We start from the raw sequence: 20,323 nt of genomic DNA, 5'->3' as shown, positions 1-20,323 counted from the left end.
TTCAGGTGCTACATTTGCACTGTACATTAATCACAGGTCAGTTTGATGCTGGTGCCCAGTACTGGAGAATCACATTTGTTCCATGTTACAAAACAGCCACGGTGTCTCTCCACATATATAAATAAAATGTAATTTTTCCTGTGTGTGATATAAATGCTGCTAAATTTTTCATTTTTAATATTTTGGAGGCTTTATTGCAAAAGTGTCAAAATGCATTTTCTCATACATTCCATCATTTGTACATAATTCCTTTTACATGCCTTTGGGAAAGTCTGTGAATTACAGGACTGTTCTTCTCCCAAGATAAAATATAAAAGCACGAAAGAGGGTTAGTAGCCATTTGTAGAAAGTGTATAATTACTTGAGTGGTACTGAACACTTAATTTGGATGAATCTTCACTTTTCTTGCTGATTTTTTGTTTGGTTTTGTATTGTGAGGTATTATGGTCAGATGGCATGATGTTCACACATAAACTTTCATGTAAGAAATATGTTATACTACACAGGAACTCTATATAGTGGATCATTAGTAGCTTTATAAATACATTAAGGAGAATTTTGAATCATTTGAAAGAGAGATAGAAATAACAGATTTGTTAATTCCTTGTCTTCGAACATTCTAGCCGAGATCAGATAACCTACCAGTACACACCTATGCAGTACTTGCTGTATCTCTACTAAACCACCAGTGTGCATCTTCAGGTTTGAGCTACCAAAATAATCCCTGCCTTATTGCCAGAAGAGGATTTTCAGTGGAACTTGGAGGAAAATAATTGAAGTAGCTGTTCATAGAAATATTACTCAGTTCCTTTTGATAAGAGTGTTTGACATTTGCTTTGTAATGCAAACAGATGTTGGGTTTTAGCAGATATGTTTTGGGGTTGGGTGTTTATTTGTTTGCTTTCAATAAAAAGAGGAACTTTTAAAAGCCATTGTGAATTCTGCACAGAAGTATTAATTAGAAAAACATAGTTCTCCCGTTGTGCTTAATCAGAAAAACAGAAATTTAAAGCTCAACAGAATAAAACATAAACTTTCCAAGAAATGTTTGTTGTTCCAGCTCAGTAACACAGTCTCTGTTGGACAGCATTTTTTAAATACCATAAGAATTAATAGTGTATTTAAGAACTGCTTTATTGGCATGTTTCCTCAAATTCTAATTTAGACATAGCGGTTAATTGTGCTGTCTCTGTCATCAGAGCATAGAGAAGTAAATACACCCTTTGGCTTCAAAATTGTCGATTTCCACTTTAACTTTTTGACTTAGGTGAAAATGCATTCTCTGGATGGGGTGAGGTAAGAAAAGAAGATATCGGTGGAAGTTGTTAGCTAATATTGTAGGAGGAACACCTCTTAGTCCTTCCAAGTTTAACTGAGCAGAAAAAATGTCAGCCTGATTTTGCATGACTAGGGTATTGAGAAAAGGACTAAAACATCTTTGTTAGTGTTGTTTCTGATAGACTTTCAAAACAACTAGATGTAAAATTGCTCATTTTGTGTCTGTTCTGACTTGTTCAAACTTTTTTTCCCTGTATAGAAATCTTTAAATGAATCAAAAATAGGTAAACGATTGAACTTGTTAGTTTAGTTTGGGCTGTTTTCCTCATTTGGTAGTGGATCTGCTTTCTGCTTAGTACTTTTTTCTTCTTATAACATTTTTAAAATTTCTGTCTCATTCACTTTAGCTCTTTGGCCATTATGAGTTCCTTTAGCTTTTTTGTCCTCATCCTTTTCTCTCTGAGCTTTAACTGACTGTATAAATTCTTCCTGTTCCATTCCCAGCACAGGTTTTCTTTGATCTCAAATTTCTGAGCAAGTTTGGCGAAGTCACTGGGGATGGCCAACTCTTTATTCCTGCATTTTTTCCATTGGTATCTCTTACCCTAAATTATGTGTACCAAGTCTAGATAATGATAACTACTTTCATTCTCCCTTTTTGCTGTTCTTCTGGGTTTTTTCCCCCCCCGCCTCTTTTCTTCCACAGGTACTTACTACTTGGCATTTTTTCTGGTCCACAAGAACTAATGAACTTTACTTATGACCTTGCTAACATTTGGTTTATGTTCTGAAGTTCCAGCCTGTGCTTTTCTCTCAGGTGGACTAGTTAACATTTGAATTTGGTTGAACCTCTTTCTAGCATTTAGCTTGGGGTTTGCAGTTTCTTTTTCATACCTTATTAGAAATTGTGCACATGAAAACTTGGCACTTTTCCCCCAAGTATATTAGCCAATAAAATAAAAGATACAGTAACTCTTCCTACAAAGCTTACTTTTCTCATGTCCTTACAACAGGGTTACAACAAAGCTAATACTGTTCTTCTTCTATTCACATGGTAATATAACTTGGCAGTCTTCATAATGTTCTTGATTTATGCAGCCTAGTGAAATAGCTCAATCACACTTGGCTAGTTTCATATTATGTTTAATATAATCTGAAAGTGGATTGCTGCTGAGAAGTGGCATTCTCTTTCTGCCTCTTGTGGTACATTCCAGCATTGCATGAGATCTAATGATCGTATGACCTTAGGATAAGTTGGATCATCTTGCTGATTTAACAGAAAATTATTGTCTGCAAATTATTACTTTCCTATGAGATTTGTTGATCTGGCTAGTGATATGGCTACACTGTTTGCCATCAGTTGAGCAATGGAGTTTCAGGAGGACCATGCCTTTAAAAGACAGCCTGCAGTTAAATGAGGTTAAATATGATAATAACAATTTCACATCTGTATTACTCTTTCCTGCAAAACACTGTCAGGCTTAGGGATAAAATCTTGAATATACTGAAGTTTGGAGTAGAACCTACGTTGACACAAGTGGGTGTTACTCTTTCATCTCCTTTTATGTTGAAACCGACGGTAGCTTCAGCACCTTTCTTTGAGGAACAAAGAATTGTTTGTTTAGTAACTTCTGATTCTTTTCTTTGTAACGTCTCTTCTTACCTTTTTAGGAAATTGTGTAAGTGATGTTTTTGACCATATACTGGTTTGTTTGTTCAGATACAAGAAACACTGGTGTCTAAAAATCTCACTTTAATATATTAATTCTGGAATTTAAATATTTCTGGAAAAGTGCATTTGTGCAGGTTGATTTATACAACAAGTACATGTTCATTATGGCCTTTCTCTTGTCTCACTGATTTTATTTTCTTGCTGCTTCTGCTTCATGTTTCACTTTTTTTTTCCCAGTTTTTCTCCAGTTTCAGTATTAGTCATAGCTTATCTGTAATTAATATGCTTGTGTTCCACAACCCACATCATGAGAAGCGTAGAAGCATTATATATCCACCCTACTTGAATGCAAATCCTATGACTTGTTGGCAAAACAATGCCATATAGCAGGAAATCACAGGCAGCAGTACGGTAGGTTCATATCCTGCTGAGGGACCCTGGTACCATGCACGTACTGTTTGCTTCCTGTAATCAAATGCCTTTAGCATTGCCCGTTTTTCAGAGTCCATGCTTATCGCTCTATTTCCCTTTTTACTACTTCACATCTTTCTGGTTTACTCCTATGAGATTATTCTGGGACAGGATGTCAGCTAGGCAATGAGTAAATTAGCAAAGATTGTTCTGAAAGTAGGGCCAGTATTATCAGTGAAATATAGAGCTCAGCAAGGGAGAGACAGCTAAATATCATTTAATGTTTCTGACACATCTGCTTCTTTCTGGCTCCAGTTTGAAACAAGCACTGAGAATTAGGCAATATTACATAGCTAAAACGTGTTAATATTCTGGAAAATGTGCTGGTTTTTACTGCTAGATCACAAATGGCGTTGTCAAACATTTATCTCTTAGTTACCTTAAAGGATATAAGATAGTGAGAGTGTTTGTTCTAGCAACATTACCTCTTCTGCTGTTTCCTCTCTTTCTCTCTTTATTCGCTAGTTTGTTTTTATTGTCTGTTTATTTATTATGCTAGAGGTGATATCCATTGCTAATTTGTTTTATAGAATTACTTTTTTCAGTTATTAGAATTCCTTCAATAGTCAGACATATCCTCACAACCTGAAAATAAGCATCAAGTGTTATGGTAAAGGAAAGCTCAATAGTTGGATTGCTTTTAAAAGTTATTGTAGAAAATATTGTGATTAAGACTTTTAATGGTGTTTTATCATTGAATGTTTGACAGATGTAGGAAGTAAAAATAATTATAATGTTCTTCCACAGTTTACACTGTTGATGCCTATAAAATTATGTGTATAGCTGTTTTTAGTTTTAGTGCTGAGTTTACACCAGTTATTTTGTTAAGGTTACCTGTCATCCACTCTTCTGCCAGTGCAGCATATTAGCTAACATGAGTGTTAGGTTTATTTAGAAACAGCAAAGTTACTGTCTTCATTACATTTAATTAATTTGTTTTGTACCATATTCCAGGCAGATGGACAAGTACAATAATGATCTTGATTCTTGATTGTGTACAATCGCTCTAGACATAGGCTCAAGATAGAGGGCTGTGATTAAAACACATCAATCAGTTGTAAACTGAGTTATCATCAGTAATACTGATGACTGAAGTGAGCACACTGATGCTGGATTAGCCCACTTGCATTTACAGTAACGACTATAATGAAAATGCTGTTTTAGTAGTAGTAGGTAATTTTCTTTGTTATTCCACTCCCTGTCCCCCCTTCATTTCCCTTAATTGGAACTCTGTTTTTATGTAATCTTAGCTGACGCTATTTCTGACACTATCTTCTGCTACCATCGGCTTATTTTCTAGATGGGAAGTGATGGAGTTTTGCGCCTCAGTAGTTCCGCTCTAAATAATGAATTCTTCGCATATGCAGCACAAGGGTGGAAACAGCGATTGGCAGAAGGTAACTCTCTACTTGTTCTCAGATTTACCAAAGGTTAATTGTTTTTATGAAGAATGTCTCTGTTTCTACATTTAGGAAGTACTTTTAGAATAGAAAGTGTAATACACCAGTTATTCAGCAAAAGAAAAATGCTGATTCCATTTTTAATTTAGTGTACATTTTTACAGCTTGCTGTGGCAGCTTATTTTGACAGTTTAAAAAAAAAACGAAGCATTTTCATCACTGCCAGCCTTGGAAACATAAATGCATGCAACTAAATCCCACCAATGTACTTTTGAAATACTGATGTTATATGGCAAATTAAATCTTTCTATGTCACACTCACTTTTGTTTTTCATTATTTTCGTTTGGAATTATTGGATGACTGTAACAGAAATCACTGTATGTCATCTTTGTATCTGTAATTTATAATTACCCATATTAAGCTAATCCTTGATAACTTTTATTCAATATGTTAGTATTTGTTTTTTAGGAGAATTTACACCAGAAATGCAGTTGCGCATCAGACAAGAGATTGAGAAGGAAAAGAAAACAGAACCTTGGAAAGAAAAATTCTTTGAAAGGTTTTATGGTGAAAAGTAAGTATTGAAGCAAATAAAAGCATTTTTTTATTTTCTTTTAGGAGGAAATGAAAATATAATTCTCTGCTTCACATAGTCATATGCTATAAAACTTAATAAAGCAGTTATCAAAGGCAGTCATTACCCAGTATAAGAAGCTGTGGGTAGAATTATAGTGGTGTGTTTGCACTTGCATTACAATTGCATTTTTAAAGGTTCATAACTCATCCATAAAAATTCATTCCAAGGAGAGCTTAAGACACAAGGCCCAAGCATGTGAGTATTTTCTAATTATCTTTTAAAAGATAGCATTAGGGCAATTCTCCCCTCCTGCAAAATATAAATACAGCTTCTACAGACTGGAACACCAGTAGAGATATTTCTGTAGTATGTTTTTATTTTTTTTTTTCTAAGCTAGTTGCAAAGTTTCTAAAATCAAATGGCGTTTTTTATTGTTTGACTGAGATGGCCCTTTGCTGGAGTAGAAAATACAACATAGAAGTATTGACTAGAGACAAATGAAAGTGACAATGACTAGTCTAATTTTAGAAGTGAGATGCAAAGAATAAATAAATACCCTTAACTGACTAAAATGAATTGGATACTATCGCTCCAGGTACACAACTGGGGTGAGTCAGCACAATTTCATTGATGATGTTACAGAGATGGCATTCTGCAGCAGCTGAAGATTCAGGTCTTATATTCAGGTTTTTTAACAATCAAAATTTAAGAAGATTCACATCTTTTTAAAATTCAAGAATCTTCCTTTTAAAAATTGCTTTAAAAAGTTAGTCCATCAATACTTAGAATTGCATCTCTGTTTTTAAAAATATTAAGTATTAGAAGTATTAATTATTATAAAGGATAATATAAACTAATTCTTTAAAAGTTACTGATTTTTTTTTTCCCAGGTATGTTTTAATGTAATTTATGCATAATACTTAGCAGACAAAAATGTGCCATGGGAACCATCATCACATGAGATGTCTTAGTTTTGTTGTTAGATGTTTTTTTACTTAGGAAATCCAGGGCACAGGGAACCCTTCATATAAGTGATTAACTTAAAGATTAAGGCATTAACTAAACTGTTTCTGCAGTAATAATGCTACTTCTCACAATCCACTGCCTTGGACCACTGGGAAATGTAGTGAAAACACAGCAGCAAACGGACAGATCCATTTTAATATTTTATTTTGCACATCCTTGCTAGGCGCTTTCTCCCAGTGTGAATACTATTTCTACACCACTTTATCTTTATGTATAATGGAAATTCTAGCGTAATGGAAATTCCAGGGTCTTAATATGGCAGACTTTCTTATTGTCAAGTGCTTAATTTCTTACTTAACAGCTTTGAGACCTCAGTGTAGTCCAGGTGTTGATCCCTTTAGTATCAGAAAATATTAATTAGGTTTTTAGATAAGGAACGTAATGGCTTTTCATTATGCATGTCAAAAGAAGAGTCAGTTACCAGCCTTTCATGAAGGAAAGGGCTATGTAAGGAATTGGCATAGGGCCTTCCACAAGAAGTTGTTTAGTACCAGCAAAGCATGAGCACCTCACTCTAGCTGAAGCCTATTCCTCAGTCCCAAATGACTGTCACATGCACAGAGAGTGATACTCATAATTTTACAGAGCCAGCAGTCCTGCCGTGCTAGCTGAATGCTGGGCACTATAATGGTTGGCAGATAATTACTCAGTCTGCAGTGATACGTGTCATTTGGGTTGATAGGTTCCTGACATCGACATTGTTATGCAAAATGTCATATTGCACATAATTTCCATTTTGACTACAGTATTGAATCTGGTCCCCCCTGCCCTTTCCCCAGCTTGCATTGTTTCACTTGCATTCTTATTCCTGGCTGTTATGTAGGCAGATTCTACTTCTTTACTGCTTGGACAGATTTAAGTACTTTTTCTTATTATTTACTGACTCAATGGTAGCTTTTGCTATAGTTTCCACCTTGTGTAAGTTCTCTGACCTTTTTTCATTTTGGTTTTTAAACTTGCTTTGAGTATGATTGGGCTTTGTCGCTTTTCAGCTATGTTGATTCAACTGAAGTAGCAGATTTTGAAAGCTTCCTGAGCTATTTCTCACATGCACTGTCTGCAAAATGGATGTCTCTTGCAGTCTTAACTTTTTCACTTTACAGTCAATGTGGTATTTTTGCTGTGACTTCAGCTAATTTGATCTTTTAATATTCCGTAAGTAAATTCAAGGTTCACCTTATACTTAGAGAAGGACCATTAATAGATGCAGAATCTTCATAAATATTTTTACACACTCCCCGGTTCATGGCATTCAAAGGCTTTAGAGTGCTTTTCCCACATTGGCTCTACACATTATGTTTCTTGTGTTTGCTCTTATCTGTACCCAGGCTGTTTATCATGGGACTGTCAGTTGTAGTTTACTTCCATCCATTTATGTTCTCTTTCCACTTCCTCATGGTTGTTCATTTTTCCTCTCTCTGACTCTCTTTAAAAACCAAAACCTTCATTCTGCAGTCATTTATTTAGGATCAGCTGATGCATGTTGCCAGAAATCCACATTCTTCTGGCTTGTTGCCCCAGGATCGCAAGGGTTGTACTCTATTATCTCAATATATTATTTCTTTTCCCACTCGTGAGAGAGTTACGTGTCAGGATAGTACTGCCAGCTTACTAAATCAAAGCTTTGATTTTGGTTAGACTTCCTCTAAATTGTATTGCTGATTTAATCCTTCATTTTTATTTTTTTTAAATTTTATTTTCCCCTGTACTACTTATCACAGCACTAGAATATCAGCATCCGTATATCCTTGAGTAGCTGTTTGGGTTTTTTTTATTTGATGACTGACTGCCCTTACTTTAGCAGTTGAATCCTGTCCTTAGCACTTTCACTGATAGCTGTTTACTGCTGTCCTCGTATTTTTGTGCTGTTTTGCAAACTTTGGGTGTCTTTTTCTGTAAGGAAGATGACAGATCAGCTGTTTATCTTGCAATCTGAGATTGCCTTAAACACACTGATCTTGAGCCTTCTCCTTTTGAAATCCTTTTTCTTCACTGCAGTATCTTCTTCAAGATAGTAGTATTTCCAATACTGCAGAAAAACGATTAAGATTCAGTACATGTTCTTCTGGCCTTAACGCTGCATTATCTTATTTTTCTTACACTTCTTCCTTTTCAATATGTTACTCGAATGTGTGTATTTGTGTAGTGTCCATGTGACAGTTGCATTCACCTTTATCCTGTCCTTCATTCCTTTGCTGATTTTCATTCCATAAAGATAACTATCAGGCAATATCTTTTCATGATGTAAGCCAGCTAGAGAAAATAGACCACTGATTCAATTTTCAGTAATTCAGTGGATTTCTTTCCCCTCCTCATTTTCCTGAGATAACTTTTGCTCGTTTACACAAGGAATTTTAGAGGAAGGAAGTTACTCACCTAAACCTAGGTAAACTAAACTTTACTCACCTAAACTTATAACCTTAACTTATTCTATAAAGGGAACCTATAGTCTCTATAGAAGAAAGACACATCTTCTGAAATGCATTCAATGTGGGAGATGTAAATTTGCTGTTCTGAATTGCTCTCTAGAGGATCCTTCCTCAGCGTATTGATGGCATAGAGAGACTTTATGCATATTTTGTGAATAGTAGTAGGCAATATTAATAATTACCCTGAGAGTGCTTTTTGGGGTACCAATTCCAGGCTGTTGGTTTTTGTTGTGGGTTTTTTTTGGCATTTACAGCTGTCACTGTAATGCATCTGTTCAGTATTTTTAAAATGCGCAACCACAGATTTTGGTTTTTTACATGTTTATTCTGTACTTCCATATACATGGCACTTTGTGATCTCTGTATCTGCTGGCTGCACATTGACAAGTTATCTTGCTTCCATAATTTCTGAATATCTTTTATGCTTGCTTATTTCCATATTATTCTTTCTTTTCTGATTAAAATGAGAACAGAGATCAAACTTCTGTTAATTTGATTAGAAGACCCTTAAGACCATGAAATTCCTTTTAAGACCTCCAGCCAAGCTTTTGTGTATTTTCTACTATTAAGGAATTGCTGAGGCACAAAGTCTGCTTGGAAAAATCCTACTAAAGATGCTGAACACCTGTACTCCCACTGTCCTTAGAAGGAAATGAGGATGTCAGAACACATACTTTTTTTTTTTTTAAAATAACCATTTTTTTCAGCCTTTGGCTTTTGGTTTGGTTTGTTGTGGGTTTTTTTAATTTGTTGAAGTAATAAAACATTTTTTAAACTAATGTTTTCAGGACCAAAGGTAAGAAGATCATCAGAAGAGAAGTATACATAGGAATGCTTCCTTTGCACTTCATCCCTGGGAATGAATGCATAGATTATAAATATGTGTCTTTTTAGCTGCTTAAGACTGTTAAACATCTTTTTCATTATAGTGAAATTGAATTAATAGTGCATACATAGATTTGTTTATTTAGAAATAGTTTTTTTCTTAAATGAAGTATTTAGTTTGCTGAAAGAATGGAGCAAAAACATACAAGCTGTCAGCTGAGATCTTTATAATTGACTCTTGAGTTGTAAAATGAGGCTGAAGTGGAGTAATTTTGATTTTCATCATAAATTTGAAATGACTGTCAAATTACGAAACTGAAACACATGCTTTGGCTTATTAGTTTTAGGTGCAGCTTTTTCTTTAAAGTGCAGCATTTAAGCCATATTGCTGGCTGTGTTGACCCTAAATGCAGGTGTAGGAGGAAAAAAGGTGTTTCCTTTAGAACTGTTACTGATGGAAGAAGATATAATTGTGCATTTCCTCTGCAATGCATGCTGTATTAGTATTGCAATGTTGTGCTGGTATTTAAAAAAAAAAAAAAAAAAAAAACAAACCAAAAACAAAGCCAAAACCAAAACAAACAAACAAACAAAAAACCCACAGAAATTTAAACAGAGTATGAGTAGTGGTGAATCTGTGTAGCTTGCCTTTTTGTTTCATTGAAGTGCCAAATAGTTAAATAATGAATAATAGATTACTTATTTTAAAAATATTTAAGTTTTTTTACACTGGTAAGAAAATCTGGGTAGTTAGGTTTCCAAAATACATAAAACCATATGTAAATTAGTCAGCCACCACTTAACCAAACCACTATTTAAACTGGAAAATATGTCCTTTTTGTAAATAAAAGATGTGGGCGAGAAAGACGACCCTATTCCTTTATCATGTCTGTGATGAAAAGACTTTTTTAATTTGCATGTTTTTATTTAGATTGGGAATGTCAAGAGGGGAATCAATGAAACTCACTGCAGTGCAGAACAATGATGAAGATGAAAGCAGTTCTTTGTGTGGATCTTCTGGCACACCTGGTCCTTCTAAGCAAGCAACCTTTGAGGATCAAGAAGAGAAAGGCGCTAAAATTCCACCTTTACCAGAGAGAGATTATTGTCCATCTCTCTGTAGTATGGAACAGGTTCCTGTCAAGGATCTAACGGCAGACTCAGAGGACATACTGATACCTGAAGAATCAATCATTCAGGAAGAGATTGCTGAAGAGGTTGAGACAAGTATTTGTGAATGCCAAGAGGAGAACCATAAAACAGAACATGAGTTTTCTGAAGAGTCAGTAAGTCCAGCTGGCACAAATGAAGAAACAGAGGCAGTACAGCTTGCAGACAGCACTGAGTCCTGTGTCATGATGAATGATGTAACTGATACTGTATCTCACATTGAAATTAAAGTGGAGTTGAAGTCAGAATGCCCTCAGGAGGAGATGTCAGTAGTGATAGATCAGCTGGAGGATTGTGTATCACCAGCACAATCAGCTTCATCCACAAACTCTGTCAGTGATACAGCAGAGAAGGATTCTGAGTCTGCAAAAGAGCTAATTGTACCAGAAATGCAAAATGCTGCTCTGGAAAGCTCCTTGTTCAGTGGTGGAGGCATTGCAGTGGATATGGAGCTTCAAAGTGACCCTGAGGAACAGTTGTCTGAGAATGCTTGTATTTCTGAAACTTCCTTTTCCTCTGGAAGTCCAGAAGGACCGTGTGTTTGTATTGCCTCTCCTGGAGGAGACACTCAGTCGACTTCAGAGGAACCCTGTACTCCAGCATCTCTTGAAACAGCTTGCTCATCTGAAGTGTCCAGTACTGAAAACATTGAAGGTGATATTCAGCAAAAGGCCAGTGACGAAAACTTGCACACACCTTTAGTGTCAGAAGTCTCTCCAATGTCCACCTCACCTGTAACCTCAGAAGCATCTCTGATGTCAAATTTACCTTTAACATCAGAGGCATCACCAGCTTCTAATTTACCTTTAACATCAGAAACATCTCCAATGTCCGATTTGCCTTTAACATCAGAAACATCTTCAGTATCTTCTGTTCTTCTAACTTCTGAAACATCTGTGGCAAATAGTTTGCCTCTTCCATCAGAGACATCTCCAGTTTCTAATTCCCCAAGCAATGAAAGACTTATTCTGCAACAAAGGAAATCGCCATGTTTGTTGGAAGACTCCCTTCCCACTCTGAAAGAAGAAAGCTCTGCCATTCCTAAGGTGGTTCCAGAAGAGAATCTTGTTGTTCAGCCAAAGCAACTTCAGAGTGCCCCTGAAAATATGAAAGTTGGTCCACTAACAATTATACCTGATACTTCAGTATTAGAAGAGCCCCAAAGCAAAAACCTCAGTCATCAGCCATGTAAGTCACATTCTGAAATTGAGAAATCCTACATTGCATCCATCCCAGAACACTCTCCTCCAGAGGTGATCAAAATTAAAAATCACAGTGTTCAGCAAAGAGGTGACAAGAAAGGTACACTCTTGCCATCAGAGGTAGCTGTCTTATCAGAAGGATCAGTTGGCAAAAATATCGAATTGCTTCCATCAAAGCCACATGATAAACTATATACCTCATCTCTAGAGAAAGCTACATTCTCTGAAGTGTGCAGAAGTAAATCTCACAAGCTAACAAGCAGCACCCAAAGCCGTCTAGAGAGTTCACATTCTTCCAAGTCATTAGAACCCACAAAATCACCTGAAGGGAGAAATGAAAGTAGAGATACAGAGATCCCAAAGAGGAAAACAGCAGAACAGCACGGTTTTGGAATCTGCAAAGAGAAGAGAGCTAGAATAGATGATGATCAGCCTAACCGTAGTGCTTCATCAACAAGTCCATCTGATAAAGATCAGCCACCCAGAGAAGAACCCCGAGTTCCACCCCTTAAGGTAAAGTAATGAATAAACAGGCTGGCTTGGAAACTAAAGGTTTTTTATCTCCCTCCTACTGACTGCATGCAGACACAGTGCATGGTGGAGGCGTGAGGGGTGTTAGTACTGATGGTTCTGCTTTATTATTACATTCCTACCATGCCAAATTACTTCTGATATAAATATACCTATAGTTGTTCAATCAGGGTCTTTGCTACAAAATTGCTTTTATGTGAGGGAGAGTTTTCCAGGATCTATGGCTTAATCTAATTCAAGAGCTTCCCCATCATTTACACAGTGCTACTTGTTTTTCTAATTGCCCGACTGTATTATCCACTTGTTCTCCTGCGGAAGACTTCTCCAGCAAGCATGAATAATAAATGTTACCATAACCAATACTAAGAAAAACAACCAGTGCTAAGAAAAACAACCAGTGCCTTAATCCAGCAAGAGAACCTAGAGTCAGAATAGTTGGAGATCCCTTTGCAAACCCAGGGCTTGGGGTAGGCTGAAGTCTAAGATTTCCCTGTAGAATTAACTGGAAACAGAGACCTGGCTATCAGAGGGAAGTATCTAATTGATATCTGTATAGATATCTTTGTTAATGGCAAAGCAAAAGATAAAAAAGATACACCAACTAAGCAAACACTTTTATGTGTATCATTCTGCTATGTAAGAAAGTAAATTCCAGTTGAAAGCTTTTTTTTTTCCTAGCAGAGGGATCTATAGATTTAGTTATATATAGGCTCAGCGTTTTGACCCTTTTAATTTTGTACATAATGACATCAGCCAAGTTTTAGACCCAATTTGCTGAACTTAAGCCATTGACTTTGCAATACTAGTTCCTGATTATTCAGAAATGCCCTTTTCTGCATTTATTTTTAACGGCTGCAATCACTGAACATTGTTAATATGGCCAGGAGGTCAAATAGGCTAACTGTTTTAATCACTAGTGCGGCAGCATATTTCAACTAATTGATTTTTATGAGCAGTGATGCAATTGGAAGTTAGCCCATTCTGAGTTCAGTAATACTCTTTCATATTTGGAAGGTCTGTATCTAGCCTAATAAATTCTAATCACTCTCTAAGCACAAAAGAAAATAGATCTCTAGGGAATAAAAAAAGGTTGTGACTATAATAATAAAAATAATCAAGCACTTAAAGCTTTAGCAGTTCTGGTGATGCAAAGTGGAAACTGAAAAAAGTTGCTACTGAAACAGAAATCAAAATGTTTTGAAGTAATTGTGAGTTTGTGATATTCTTTAAATATGTTCACGTAAATGTTAAAGCCTCACAATATTAGGCATGAGTGTTTATTTGTAAGCCAAAATTTTAACTGCTAGGAGAAGTGAAGTATTCCAACCCTCCAGACCAGCACAGTTATATGTTATATGTATGGTTATATAAATACAATATAAATACAATACCATCTTAATATTGATTTCCAGTGATCTCTTATGGAAAATCAGATGCTGTCAGTTTCATACAGTCTCAAGAATTGAATCTCCCTGAAGCCTCCAGCCAGTGAATGAGAATACTGAAAAATTGGGAAGCATTTCAAAAAATAATTTGAGACAATCAATTCTAGTATGTTTTTCATGTAACAAATATTTGTTATATGTCATCTCACCAACAAACCCCTATCCTCTGTAATTAATAGAGGAAAAAGAACCCGAGTTCTCCTAAATCATTCTGCTATATGGCGCTCTCTTCCCATCATACCTTATGACTACTTTTTCTACAAATACTACCTAGTTTTCTTCCCAGTTCCTTTCAAAAGAGAAGTCACAGCATTAACCACTAAGTTCTATTACTGTGGACAGCTGGTAAACATATGTCCCTTTTAAGAAATTGAAATGGTTTTTTGCCAACCTTTGGGTATTCTGAGAGAGTGTATGAGTTATAAAGTGGTCCCAGGACTCTTAATCTCTAATCCTGAAAACGGATGTGCCTAATTAGAAACATTCTAATAATCCTAGTGATTTTACAGGTTATTTTGTTTAAAGTTATAGGTATTTAAAACTTTAATACTTGCAGTTTTAATATTTGTAGGTTTGAGGATTTCATTTCTGAAATGCAGTAGTGTAGGAGGTATCGCAGGGATGTACTGAAGTGAGTCTCTTAAAATTGCAAGTGAGGAAGGGAAAGGCATATCCTTTGGTGATTCACTTCTTTTATACCACTGCTCTAAAGTGCTCTGTGGTGTAACATGAAAAACAGGCTCAGTGGAGACACTGCTACATCCTACTGGTATATAAGCGAAAGACGGGTTGTTCCTAATGTTTTAGTCATTGGAGACCAAGGAGCAAAAGCACTATATGATTGTTAATTTTTCACACATTTGCAGCAGGTGCTTCGTCGTAGGCCCTTTTCCAGTATCACTGCACTAGGCTTGTTAATCTTCTCAGTTAGATACACTGCATATAAAACAGGTCTGACAAATTGTATCAGATAACCATCACGTTGTCATCCAGTTCGATCTTTCTTCCTGTCAGAAGGATCAATGTGAGTAGCCTAATACAGGTGTCAGTTTTTCATGCTGGAGAATGATAAAATACCTAGGTGTAAATATCATGAATTTTTAGCATTTTTCTGTCTAGCTGCACTGAACAGTAATTCCCTTCATTACCTTTCTCTGACCCTTTAAGAGACAGCTGGTGATTTTAGCAAGTCGATGATCTCATTAAAATTATTGGGTTTTTTCTTCCTTTAGATTCAGCTTTCAAAAATTGGACCACCTTTCATCATCAAGAGCCAACCTGTTTCTAAACCAGAACCTCGAGTTTCCCCAAGTACATCGGTCAGCAGTGGGAGAAACACTGGGGCTAGAACTCTTGCAGATATCAAAGCAAGAGCTCAGCAAGCAAGAGCCCAAAGAGAAGCTGCAGCTGCGGCAGCCGTGGCAGCAGCTGCGAGCATAGTCTCTGGAGCAATGGGGACCCCATGCGAAGGTGGGAAGACAAGAACACTGGCACACATCAAGGAGCAAACAAAGGCCAAGCTATTTGCAAAGCATCAAGCCAGAGCTCATTTGCTCCAGACTAATAAAGAATCAAAGTCGCAGTTCAGCTCAAAGGAAAGTACCTCATCTCTGGAGATACCGACTTCTACTGACACAAAGATTGAAGGTTCTACCGGTGTCATTATAGTTAATCCTAACTGCAGGTCCCCTAGCAACAAGTCTGCTCATCACCGTGAGACTACCACTTTATTGCAGCAGCCACTTAATACAGCTACATTACCAGAAACTGCTACTGAGATACCTGTGCACAGTTCTGATGAAAATATACCTATGCCACAATTGTGTGAGAAAATTATTTCATCTACCTCTACTGAAAGTAACAGTGTGCCAGTGCTTTATAATAAAAGTTCAGTCTCTGTGTCTGTTTGCAGCACTGCTATGTCTGGAGCAATTAAAGAACTTTCTTTTGCAAGTTCTGTTGATAAATCCTCTGTTTTAATGTCTGTTGACAGTGCAAACACAGCAGTTTCAGCTTGTAATATAAATATGCTGAAAACGATCCAAGGGGCTGATACTCCATGCATAACCGTTGGACCAAAATGTATTGATAACAGTAATGTACCAGTCTCCATAGACAATACAGTCTTAGCAAATGCCATCGATGACAAAAGGTTGCCGATACCAAGTAGCAATGCGAATGCCGCAGTCTCCAGTCATTATGCCACTGTGCCAGCTTCATCTATTGCAAATAATTTGCCAAATCATCTCTCTGGTAGTTCTGTACTGATTCCCCCAGTGGGGACTACCAACAGATTTTCTTCTGATAAGATAGCCATAACTGGGTGTAACGAGCAAAGCACTGTCTCCATTCACACTACTGTTAGGTCAGCTTTAAGTTGCAGTGAGGCCCTTGCAGTAGCAGATTCTGTTGCAAGGCCGCCCATTTCAATGTTTACCGGTAACTTGGTGACAATAAGCTCTTATGATAATGCTACTAAATTAAATGCTGATCTCTTAGAAAAAAGCTCTGGAGCACGAAACCGAATGGATCTCTCTGGTAAATCTCAGCCAGTGAGCTTTACACAAACTGCCATGAATAGGTCTATACCTTGCAAAGTCATTGTTGACCACACTACAAATCTGAATTCCAGTCTGTCACTTTCTTCTTCTATTGAAAATGCAGAGAACAGCATTGACCTGCAGAGCAGACCTGTAAGGACAGAAGCTGCCTTACAAAGTATAGCCTGTCCTCAGGTGTCTGTCATAAGCAGGCCTGAAGTGATCTCTAATGAAAGCCTTGAGCACAGTTCCAGCTTTATCACCATTACAGCAAAGCAAGACAGCAAGAACTTGCAGGCAGGTTGTTCAAGTCTTCGAGAAGTGCCTCTTGCTCCTCAAGAGAAATTAATTGAGGTGGTTACTCCCAGCCAAGGTTTTGCAGAGCAATTAAGAGGTCCTTCAGCATTTAAAAATGAAGCAGATGCTGCCTGTGCCAATCAGTATAACACTAACAATAGAATTTGTTGGCATGATGAAGAGGCAATGAGTACAGACCAGCCAGTGGTCAGCCATCTTAACTCCGGTAAGCATAAGGAATACGCAGAGCAAAACTGCTTAAAACATGTCAAAACCGAACCTTCCAGTTACACGCAAATGTCAGAACTGCAATCCAGGAGTCTTTTGACGAGCATTGCTGTGCCTGTTAAATCGGAAACTAATGAGTCTGACAAGTGCTTCAGGATGGACACTGAGGATTTTACAGGACCTGAAATGCCTGCCCAGACTGCAGAAATAGCCACAAATACACAGCCGCCGCAGACCTCCAAGACATCCATTGTGGACTCCATGGAAGACTCCCTGACCCTGACAACAGAAACCCTGAAGAGAGTTACCAGTGCCGGGGGCTCTAGCTGTCGCTTGTCGTCAGTGGAGGCCAACAATCCTTTAGTGACACAGTTACTGCAAGGCAATCTGCCTTTAGAGAAAGTGCTGCCGCAGCCCAGATCAGGAGCCAAACTAGAAATTAACAGGCTTCCCTTGCCTTTGCAAACTACCTCAGTATGTAAAACAGCAGTGTCCGAGAGAAATATTGTTGAACATCCTTCCAACTCTCCTAATCCAGATGGTAAAGGATTTACAGCAGGCAGCATAGCCCCGCTACAAATCAGAAAGCGTGAAAACCATCCGAAAAAGAGGATGGCCAGGACTGTAGGGGAACATGCTCAAATTAAATGTGAGCCTGGGAAGGTGTCAATGGACACAGATGTTAAAGTGGGTCCTTGTGTAATTAGTTCCAGCATGAATCAGCTAGGGCATGGTCAGCCATTTAAGCAGGAGTGGCTGAACAAACATGCCATTCAGAGCCGAATCGCTCACAGCCCAGAGATCAAGCAGCAGAAGAGGCCGTTGCCTTCATGCAGTTTCCAGCAGAGCTTATTTCACATTGATAAAAATGGCAGCTTTCATGCAGAAGCTAGTACCTCACATAGACAGCATTTTTACCAAATGTCCATGGCTGCAAGAGGCCCCATTCCTACGGCAGCTTTGTTGCAAACTACTTCAAAAGCCCCACCTGGCTGCAACGCATTTGCTTTTAGCAGACACCTGGAACAGAAGGGTTTGGGAGATGTGAGTATTTCTACAGCAGCTCACCAGCTGAGGCTAGGAAGTGTGTTTTCCCCTAATATTCAAATTAAGGAAGGTGATGACATTGCCAGTGCCTCTCAAACTCTGCAGAGTAAAACATTAGTGCATCCCCCTCCTCCCCCTCCGCCTCTGCCACCTCCTCCCCCTCCTCACCCAAATGCAGAAGTCCCCTCTGATCAAAAACAACCGACAGTTACTATGGAAACCACTAAAAGACTTAGTTGGCCTCAGCCAGCAAGCATCTGTAGCAATATAAAATCTGAACCTATTTCTTTTGAGGAAGGTTTAAGCAGCAGCTGTGAACTGGGCATGAAACAAGCTTCCTATGATCAGAACGAAGTGAAAGAACAGTTAAAAGCGTTTGCATTAAAAAATGCAGATTTCTCTTCCTATTTACTTTCTGAGCCACAGAAGCCTTTTACCCAACTTGCTGCTCAGAAAATACAGACGCAGCACCCACAGCAGCAGCAGCAGCAGCAGCAGCAGCTCTGTGGAAATTATCCAACAATACACTTCGGTAGCACAAGCTTCAAAAGGGCAGCATCTGCAATTGAGAAATCGATTGGGATTTTAGGAAGTGGCTCAAACACTGCCACAGGCCTGTCTAACCAGAACACGCAGATCCCGGTTCAGAAATTTGCTGACAGTAGCAATGCCGATGAACTGGAACTGAAATGCTCTTGCAGGCTGAAAGCCATGATCGTGTGCAAAGGCTGTGGAGCCTTCTGTCATGATGACTGCATAGGGCCTTCCAAACTGTGTGTAGCTTGTCTGGTTGTACGGTAGGAACTGAATCAAAGATGCAGTATCCCTTATCAGCGTGGGAGAACAGGACAAAGGAATGGAGAAATTGGAACAGTTTAGGCCACTAATGGTTTGCAATTAGTTGATTGATTTTTTTTTTTAATTTTTTTTTTTTTCTTCCACGTGGTACTTTCAGAATTTAGTTATTCCTGCCTGAGTGCCATTTTCTGGGAAGAAGAGGAAACCTGTAGAAGTAGTTTAAAAAAAAAGATAGCCTTCTTACTGAAGCTTCTATGAGCTCTCTTGCTGTGCTAAAAAAAAAAAAAAAAAAAAAAGGCATTAATGCATGTCATTTGTAGCTTCTATTTATTTGCACAAAGTGCAGCACGTTTTTTCTCCACTTTTTGGTAGTTGATACAAGCTGCAGATTAAAGATCAGTGGAAGAACAGCTCTGCAAGAAGTGGAGTAACTATGCAGAATGAGTAACACTGAATAGCGACTGTTTTGAGTGGGGTAGTGGCAAGGTGCAGGGTATTGGCCATTGTAGCTTCTAAGTCGGCTTGCAGTTTTTCTGCTGATAGGATTGTTTTCTTCAATTGACCTTCACTATCTAGGGCTAAAATATAGTCACCATGCCTAGCAAAAAAAGAAAAAAAAAAGGAATTTAGATTGTTAAAGGAGTTTCCCTACATGCCTGCCAGGGACTATGGAACTCAAATCTTACTCATCATCTCTTCTTGTTGATTCCTTGAGAAAGATTTGTGTATGCAGTGGGTTAGTGGGACCAACACTGGAATCACATTGGCTTCAGTAGAGTCTGGAGAAAGTAACTCCTCTACTGGGGACTAGAAACTGTTTTCTCTTCCTGTTTCCCACTCAAATATTCTTTATTTGTATTTGCCTCTCTAATCTGTCCACTTGGTTTATCAGTCCCAAATATATATATAGGGTCAGACTTATGTAATAGGTTCTGTATGTTTTAGCCTTTCTGTGGCCTAAAAATGATGCATTCTTATGATGAATGAATAAGGAAAGGATCTAATTGCATATTGGTTGAATATTAGATTATCGGTTGGTTTTCCTCTTATGTGAGTTACTCTATTTAAATAACATCTCAGAGTTTTGCAATTTAAAGTAGTTCTTAGAATTACTTACAACACTGACTTTTTTTTTCTCAAAGGAATTCAGACCCCTTACTCTACCTTTTAGAAATTTTGAAGCAAAAAGGCATTTTTAAAAGGGATACTGCATCTTTAAAGTAACCTTCAGTATTATCCAGTACTGTATTTACATTTAGGACTATAGCTGCATTCCAGATGCGCTAGCCACCATAACAGCAGAGAAGAAAAACGATAATTTTGGGGCCCTATTCACCTAAAAGGAAAATATTCTAAAGGGATAAAGCACATGCAGTTGCTGGGGAG

General features: G+C 37.7%; 1 protein-coding gene across 1 annotated transcript in view; it reads left to right on the top strand.

The window, feature by feature from the left end:
- Positions 1-18,940, top strand: part of ASXL3 (ASXL transcriptional regulator 3) — a gene marked incomplete at both ends in the record, with an annotated part of 127,315 nt that extends 108,375 nt beyond the window's left edge. The window contains 4 exons of the mRNA XM_082327368.1: positions 4,722-4,818; positions 5,291-5,396; positions 10,611-12,564; positions 15,260-18,940. Coding sequence (XP_082183494.1) covers positions 4,722-4,818; positions 5,291-5,396; positions 10,611-12,564; positions 15,260-18,940 — 5,838 coding nt within the window. The remainder of the gene's footprint in view (positions 1-4,721; positions 4,819-5,290; positions 5,397-10,610; positions 12,565-15,259) is intronic.
- Positions 18,941-20,323: the final 1,383 nt, after the last annotated feature.

Source organism: Platalea leucorodia, assembly GCF_965183815.1.
Source record: "Platalea leucorodia genome assembly, chromosome: 1".
NCBI classification, from domain to species: domain Eukaryota; kingdom Metazoa; phylum Chordata; class Aves; order Pelecaniformes; family Threskiornithidae; genus Platalea; species Platalea leucorodia.
The sequence above is the reverse complement of the archived record's forward strand: the minus strand, read 5'-3'. Positions and strand labels throughout refer to the sequence as shown.